The sequence below is a fragment of the Octopus bimaculoides genome, chromosome 19 (genome assembly GCF_001194135.2).
Source record: "Octopus bimaculoides isolate UCB-OBI-ISO-001 chromosome 19, ASM119413v2, whole genome shotgun sequence".
In the NCBI taxonomy this organism is placed as follows: Eukaryota; Metazoa; Mollusca; class Cephalopoda; order Octopoda; family Octopodidae; genus Octopus; species Octopus bimaculoides.
The window spans coordinates 23,924,119-23,933,482 of record NC_068999.1 but is presented as its reverse complement, the minus strand read 5'-3'; the positions used below and the strand labels follow the sequence as shown (position 1 = coordinate 23,933,482).

General features: G+C 33.3%; 1 protein-coding gene across 1 annotated transcript in view; it reads right to left on the bottom strand.

Moving 5' to 3' along the window:
* LOC106873103 (transmembrane 9 superfamily member 2) overlaps positions 1-9,364 on the bottom strand; it is a 66,432-nt gene that overhangs the window by 34,039 nt on the left and 23,029 nt on the right. The window contains exons 2-3 of the mRNA XM_014920331.2: positions 2,540-2,607; positions 6-99 (exon numbers count right to left, since the gene is read on the bottom strand). Coding sequence (XP_014775817.1) covers positions 6-99; positions 2,540-2,607 — 162 coding nt within the window. The remainder of the gene's footprint in view (positions 1-5; positions 100-2,539; positions 2,608-9,364) is intronic.

The following is a 9,364-nucleotide window of genomic DNA, read 5'->3' as shown; positions in this document are numbered from 1 at the left end:
TTTACCTCATACGGAGATGGTCGTATCCTTTCACCAAATACAACTTGACCAAGGTTTTCTACAGGAGAGTGTGATTCATCAGTAGTACAAAAATCAAAACTATACATAAGAAAAAAAGTACTGGATTAGTATTTATTCACAACATAATTTTCATAGTTTATAAACCTTAATATCTTAATTCCCTTCCACCTTTAATTGAATACATTTGATGTTGGAACCTATTTTCTCAATTATTTCTCTCTCTCTCTTTCTCATATTTGATGACCGGCACCTGTGCCAGTGGAGCACTAACAGCACCGTCCGAGCATGATTATTGCCAGAGCAGCTGTCTGGCTTCCATGCTAGTGGCACGTAAATAGCACCATTTGACCGTGATCGTTACCAGCGTCGCCTTACTGGCACTTGTGCTGGTGCCACATTAGAAGATCATTCAAGTGAGGTTGTTGCCAGTGCTGCTGGACTGGCTCTCATGCACACTTTTTACCACACAGCCATGCCTGCACCTATAGTAATCTTTACATCAAGGTGTCAACAAAGTTCAAGTACTAACAAGTCTTACATTTTTAATGTCACTCATATATACCTTTTATAACTGTAGATTTCACTTTGTTTAAAATTAATTATTTATTTACAATCCTAGATAACCAATAATAAATTTAATTTAGTTCTCTGAAGGTTTTCAGTCATTTAAAAATTGTATATTTTGAGGTTTATTCTCTAACTCAAGGAAAAGAAAGGAAATTAAATGATTACGGGTATACTAAATATGGTGGCTGTAGAAGTATCGGAACATGTAACAAGTCAAAAACTTTCAAACAATACACAGTGAGTAAATATAGCTCATAAGAAATAAGTTGAATTTGAGTACTTTTCAAAATCATCCAAAGCTTTCAAATTAACCCTTTTGTTACCATATTTCTGTTGAGATGCTCTGTGTTTTTTTCAATTAATTTTAAATATAACATAGAATTTAGTAAAATAAATTAGTTATCAAACTAGTGTTAGGAACATAAATTGTGACTAAGGTCTGGTGGAAGATTTTTTTGTTTTGGCATCTGGAAGATGGTATTACAGTTGTTTCTATCTACCATCCTTGATGATGTTTTAGCATCTTTATTTTACAAACTTTCACATACCCAAATGTCCAGTTGATATCACTTGGTAATGCATATTCTATTTTCCCCATATCACAACTCTAAATATTTACACACACACACACACATACACACACACAAACAAACAAATGAAAACATATAAATTCTTTTTTCATCATCATCATCATCATCATCGTTTAACGTCCATTTTCCATGCTGGCATGGGTTGGCTGATTCAACTGGGGTCTGGGAAGCCAGGAGGCTGCACCAGGCTCCAGTCTGATCTGGCAGTGTTTCTACAACTGGATGCCCTTCCTAACGCCAACCACTCCGAGAGTGTAGAGGGTGCTTTTTTTACGTGCCACTGGCACAGGGGCCAGGAGGCATTGGCATCGACCATGATTGGATGGGTTGAATTTTTCTCGCTAATCTTTTAAAAAAATCAAATTCAGCATTTAAATATCCCCCACCTAGTTTTCTTCTATGTTTTCTAAATGTAACATGTTAAAAATGGTTCTGCCAAGCCTATCAGACAAATTTTTTAAATTACACTGATGAAAATATATAATTTAGCTTCCCCAAAATGTCCAAATAAATTTAATTAAACTGAGAAAGGAATAAAACTGCAGTATGCTGAACAACAAATCTGAACTTAAATCTCAAATAATTATAAATGTAAAACTTGGATTTATTATCTTAGCCATGAGTGGTCTTCTATATTGATAGCACTTATCAACTCAACATATCTATATACAGTTCATATCTATACTTGTACTATCAAGTCAGATGTTTCTTGATTTTTAATTAGATAGAGGAACTGGCACCTTGGACATATTTCTTTACAATATCCTCCGTTTGACCATTGACTTACAAATAGAATTTCATTAACAGAAACTGTCAGAGCTCATCATACAATATTTGTATGTGTGTATTTGTGCTTACTGGTGTAAATCAGTGTCCCAGTGTCCCTTTATGTCAAGTATGTAACTTAGCTATTTGATAATTAGGGATCAATAAAATAATTACAGAAGTGTAATTGTCAAGTAAATGATTTGATCTGAGACCATATGTTGAAACTAAAATGATTGTGGTTTGGAAAACACATATCAGCCATTCAGAAACACAACCTGCTCACTGACAACAGAACATTGCAGTGTACCATTGTCAGTGACCAGGTCACAGTTTCAAGCAATGAAAATTTTGACACCAAATTACAGCCAATAAATGTTTAAGTGAAGTTAAACAGCTTTTGTGTGTTTCTGAACAACTAATATGCATCTTACTAATTGCAAATAAAATAATTACCTTATTGAAATAAGCATTGGTTGATACAATTAATTAAGATCTCTAAAATCAATGCCCTAACACGGCTGCAGTCCAATGACTGAAACCAGAGAATACACAGCATACTTATCAATTATTTGTAAAGAAAAATAAAAACTTACCTGTGGTATTCATAGGGTACCACTGTTTCTGGAGAATTCAGTCTGTTCACAAATATAGGTATCTCAGACTGAAAATACAGAAGAATTTGAAATTTTATTTTTATCATTTATTAATGGCATACCCAGTGTAATATAACAAATTCTTGTCTTCCTAATTACAGCTAGCCTTTATATAACATATTAATGCACCATTCCTTAAAAAACATTTAACCCTTTAGCATTAAAATTACTCTGTCAAATGCAATACTTATAGAGTCATATTATTTTGAATTAATTATGCATTACCTTGTAGGTTCAAGATTTTAATGATATGATTGTTTAGGTTTAAAATGACATAGTAGGGTAGATGCAAGAGGTACGATCTGGTTGGGTTCAAAATAAAACAGGTAGAATATTTTGGCCAGATATGGCTGGTTTAAATGCTAAAGGGTTAATTCATGCAACACGGCATAATATTTCAGAACAATGCATATAAGTTTGATCTGACTGTGTGGCACTTTGGGCAAGTGTAATTTCTGGTTGACTAATACCATGTTAGTTTGACACCAAAGTATGTTTGTTAAACAACAAGAAATCAGTAACAAGCGGTTTAGTAATCTAAAATATGTGTTCTCCTTCGTTTCTTTCTAATACAACACATAACTGGACAACAATAGATAATACAATAATGATAAGGATGATAAATATTAAGTATGGGATTATAAATCTGCATCTCATTTGCTCAATATATTGATCGAATTTTAAAAAAATCACAATGATTAAGTAGATAAGATATGCCTTCATGAGCTTGTATGCTAATACTGCTATTGTATTTTTCCTTGGACAAAGCAAGAGCCTACTTCGAAATCAGAAAAATTAGAAAATGATTATGATGAACAAAAAGATATAAAAAAGCTGTCAATTTATAAGAATGTAACAATAATATAAGTACAAAGGAAAAAACAATATACATTGTCATCAATAGAAAAGATACTCCTAATGAAAAGACCATTGCCATCATAGATTCTAAATGAACCCAATACTTCAACAATAAAGCTTATAATGATGACTGTGCATCAGTATGTATACGTATATATGTAACTGAAACCTCCCCTTCTATTACCCTCACTTACTAAGTCAGTTAAAATGTAGGAATTTTAATTAGTAGTAATCTCAAGAACGAAATAGAATTTCTTCAACAGGTCAAAACCTGGGATTGAAACACAGCCCTTTAGATCTTCAGTTTAATGCTCTCTCAACGGTGCTGTTTCAACTAACTTGCATAATCTAGTAATATATATTTATTATAATTAACATAAGAATATTTTGCTTAAGTATACCAAACAAAATATTTTAAATAATGGTGGAGAAGAAAAAAAAAAACTCAAATCAAATTATAAATTAATTTAAAATATTGGGTCATCCCATAAATAGTGTGGTTTTCTTCAACTGCCTGAACTAAAAGTCAGAGTGGGACGGGATAAACTACTTGCATCAACTTACTATAAAAGCAGGTAGTAATTTTACCTCGTCCTTATTCTTAGAGCAAGTTTTGAAGAGTGCAGTTCAATTTTAACAGTTATTTTTTTCAAAGCTATAATGGAAGTGACAAAGGAGCATATTTGGCATATTTTGCTTTATGAGTTCAATAAAGGCAACAAAGGAACAGAAAGTGCAAGGAATATTAATGCAGTATATGGGGATCAGACAATAAGCAAAAGCCAGAGTCAATAGTGGTTCCAGAAATTACAAGCCAGAAACTACAGCCTCGAAGGCGAGCCCCATCCTGAAAGATCTGTAGAGCTTAATGAGGACATCCTGCAAACCCTGGTGGAACAAAATCCCATCATAACTGTTGAGGAACTAGTAGAAAAGCTTGGATTTGGTCATTCAACCATTTGACACCTGCATGCCATCGGAAAAGTCAACAAATTGGGTCAATGGGCTCCTCACAAACTTCTTGAGTCTAATTGTGTGCAGAGAGTGAATATGTGCACTTCTTTGTGGTCACATCTCACGAATGAACCTTTTTTGGACCGAATGGTGACTGGTAATGAGAAGTGGGTTCTCCATAAAAATGTCAAGTGCCAAAGACAGTAGGTAGGGAAAGGAGAAACATCAGCACCCCAGGCTAAAGAAGGTCTTCACCTATATAAGGTGTTGCTATCTGTTTGGTGGCATATGAAAGGTTTAGTTCACTTTGAACTTTTAAACCCAAACCAAACGATAACAAAGGAGATCTACTGCGAGCAACTTGAGCAGCTTAAGTTAGCACTAGAAGAAAAACAACCATCTTTGGTTTCAAGACAAAAAGTGTTCTTCCATCAGGATAATTCTCGGTCACATATAGTGAAGATGACATTCCAAAGGCTGGAGCAGTTTGAATGGGAAATGATGCCCCACCCACCATATTTGCTGAACATTGATTGCCCCATCTAATTATCTTTTATTCTGCAGTCTTCAAAATCATTTGAACAGAAAAAATATTAATTTTGTAGACAAGGTCAGAAACAGTACTGGGGGAGTATTTTTCGTCATGGACAAGTGAATTTTGGAAGAGGGGCTTTGCAAGTCTACCAGATATATGGAAGAACATTTGTAGAAAATGAAGGAGAGTATATTTTAGATTAAAAAAGAATTTTGTTTATATCAATTTAAAAAAATAAAAGTAGCATTAAAAAAACTGCATTATTTATGGGATGACCCAATATAAGTCTGTTTTGTATTTATATAATTTTATACCTTGCTTTTATATGTTTTAGGTTTACCTGAAATCTATATATTTTCATAAATAATTCAATAGACATATTGCAGCAACAGAAAACACTTTTACCACCAGACATGTCAGGGTTTGGTAAACACACACAACAATAGCATAAATCATCAAAACAAAAAAAGATGTTGAATGTTGCATGATAACATTACACAGATTCAATGCAAGTAGCAGCAGTCATTTTAACTTATGAAAATTGTGGCTTAATAGACAAGATGCCAATATTACAATACACTAATGTTCATAGGAATGTGCACTGGAGGAACATTGGCTTATCCAGATTTTGGTATTTTGCTTCATCAAGTAAATGATTTACTTGAACTACATCAATTATCCATACTTCAGTCAAACAGAAAATCTTTCAGGGAAACATTTGGAGATTCAACAGTATTGTAGCCATGTGTAGCATGAAAGCAAATAATGCTACAGTTACTCAAGGCTGTCCCTCTTACAGAATTCACCAAGTAGTTTACAGATGTTTTGAAGTTTCAAAAATTGCTTTTACTGAAGCAGCATCTTATCAGCAAGCTTACACAATTCTGAATAAGAAATTTGACGGTGTATGTAGAGAGTGGCTGCTGATAATGAAAGAGAAAATCTTGATGCTGCTCTTTTCTGTACACTTCATTCTGTTATACTTTTAGCTAACAACACTTATTTTTCAATCATTTGATTGTTCAAGAAGAAACTGACACTAGTACAGTACCAGGAAACATATCTATTGAATTGCATACTGACAAAAGACCAGATAGTGAACATTCTAGAAGATATAACTTGCCTACATGTAATGAGGTTGTTATATTGATAAGGAACCTTGTCAAACTGATAGAATGTTGGTAAGCAGGTTCTAAAAAGAGAATGATAAGTAAAGTTTTCAAGTATTTAGCAACTCTGATTGAGCCTATGATTCCATGACATATCCATAATTCTGTGCAGTTTTTTGTTTTGTTTTTTTTTCCCCCAGTAACTCAAACAGATGGCATCTCAAACCAAAGAGTTCAAAAGTGACATATCTTCAATTTTATTCCTTACAGATATTGAAGAAAACTGAATTGGATAATATATTGCACCGTGGGCACAGTTTTGTGTTCATCAATGTCAAATTCCAATATGCTCACTTGTAGTATAAACTGACACAAGCAGACCTGTATAATGGTCAAGCAGATACAATCATTGCAGGCAATACTGATTGGACTAGAAAGTTATACATTTTCCAAAACATGTTTACAAGCAGCCCAAGATACACAGCAGTACTAAAATTTCATGGATATTGTAAGGGAATCTAAGAAACCAACATTATTTGTAACATTTACCTGCATTCTAAAGTGGGTACAAAAGAACTCAATAGAAATCAAGCTGCCATAGATTGTCTTGCACAAGTGTTCAAACTAAAGAGGTAGCAACTTATGCAAAATGTTTCAGGGGGAAATTAATAATGCATGCAAGCTCAAATGAAATTCAGAAAGTGGTTTGCTTAATTGTCATTTTCTTTCACAGCACAAGGTTAGAAATCAACAAAGTTGTCTCTGCTGAACTTCTTAGTCCAAATAATACACACACCCACATAGTCTTTATGATTCAGTAAAGAAGCAAGTGATACATGGATCATGTGAAGAACAGAATACAACTTGGCCTTGCATGTTAAATGGATACTATGTTAAGTGGTGATGACTAGTTATATGTGCTACTAAAGGAGGTTATACTGCTAATGTGTGAGTAGGAAACAGAGACAGTAAGGTGAATAACATGCATATTTTCCTACAATGCTTGGTTACTTCAAAAATATGCAGAACACATCACTGTTGAAAGCTGTCAAATATCTGTATACATATTTAGAGGTGCACTCCATTCTACAATCTCTCACTAGAAAGAGATCAACAATGAGTTTCTCCTGATATCAGTGATGAAAACAAGCAAGATGAAATTATTAACAAAGAAAACTTTGAATCACCTAAATCGTATTATAGATTTTTCAAATTCCCCATAAAAAAATCTTGTATAGAATGTTTTCAAACTCACACACCCAATCATCAAGTAATTTTTTTATCCATAAAACAAATACAGAAAATGCCCTTCAACAAGCTCAATTAACTAAACTCACAGTTTTATTTTGATAAAAATGTTGAGACATATTCTATATTGAAATTTCTTTGGACATTTATAAGAGGCAGTCATATAACAGGACTTGGCAAGAAGAACAGACAACTAGAAGAAATATTGTCATCCATCACAGAGAGAATTCAGCTATTTGAGATTATTGCTTCCTCACAGAGCCACAGCTACAAGTTTTGATATTTGCATATAATATACAACATAACATGCAAAAGTTTTAAACAAACTTGCCAAGTAGTGAATCTTATTGAAAATTATCACACACATGAATAGAACAGCAACTCAATCTACAGGCCACCTCAGAAATTTGTTCATTACAATTCTTCATTTCTACTTCCTGTCTGAACCTTTAAATTGATACAAAATGTTTCACAACAATCTTATTGAAGATTATCTACATTTCAGAAGAGAAACAATGACGATTGAAAATGCACCAGAAACCATATTTAGTGGTATGCTGTGTGCACTAGATAACTAGTTGAATCAATATAAACATTCAACAGTTTATTATGGTTTTCTGTCTGCAGATTATTAACAAACTGTGCCTGCTAATCCAAATGAAACAGAACTTTCAGCAGCAGTCCATTATAATGATCTCATAAATAACTCAATAACAAAGGATTGTTTTTGAGTCAATTGAAAAACAAAAATTTACAATGAAGGTGGTCTGATATTTACTGGTGCTCCAGGAGGAACAGACAAAACTTTCCTGCTGAACTTGCTGCTATCTTCTATTAACAAAAATTACCAAACTGTGCTTGCTAAAGTTTCATCATATATTGCAGTTACACTACTGAAGGTTCGCCCATTTTCATTCCAGCAAAATTTACATCAACCTATCACATATATTCTCATGAAGCAACTGGTTTTACAGCATAATACTCAGTTATTTGTGTAACAAAACCCCAATGGCCCACTGACATCTCAACACTTTCAATCACTCACTTCAAGATGTAATGAACAATGAGCAACATCTTGGAAGAAGGACTAATAATTTTTGACATATTCTCCCAGTAATCCATAGAGCTCAACAATTTTCAGTAACTTCTATTAGGGGGTCAGTGCAAAGTTTTACATATCCAAACAAATACAAAAGTTCTCAGTTGTTCGAGAAACAATTGTCAATTTGCATTTAATAGGTTAAACCACCATTCTAATTAGTTGCTGGAACTGAGGGGAAGGAAGGATTCCAAATATTGTAAATATTGGCACAGCTTTCTCAGAAGCCATTGTGATTCCACCCTCCATTAATTTCAAGGAGGATTTGGTTCAATTTGTTTATGCCAATCTAGCAACACACTAGAGGTGTTTGACTACAGTGGTCACACAAGGATAATTACATGTTGCTATCAATAAAGTGTGCAATCCAACAAACCCCCCGATATTTACAGATCAAAGAGAATTCCACTGCACAGCCAGAAAGACATTCTACAATTTCTAGTCGTGTTCTGTATCCATTATGATGTGTATGTACTGAGTTTGCAGAATATAAAGCAAAATATTTTTGAAGTAAATGTTTTGAGGTAAACAGTATCAAAAGATTATTTATGAAATCTTCACAAGAAAAAATAGCCTTAATTTCAGTAATTTACCCAATTAAAAAGCATTTCATAGAACAACTATTTTTCTGAAGCTGAAAATAGAAGTAAAGTTTCTACTTCCTTCAAAGACTCTCCATTCAAACACAATATATTTTATATTAAGAGGTACCATTTTAAATGACCAAACAATTTTAATTTAAAAGATTGCTTTTTTACTGTCAGCAAAGTGACAGGTATTGAAGTAGTATTATTGATACAAATGTGTTCAAAATAGCAAATACCTTATAACACACTCTCTTTAACTTCACTTTTAACATAAAATCCTGTATACTTTATGGAGTGTGACAAAAGACATAATTAAAAATAGAAATACCAAACTTAAGTTAGGCTAATACAGTGGATGGATAGACTTTCTGAGGT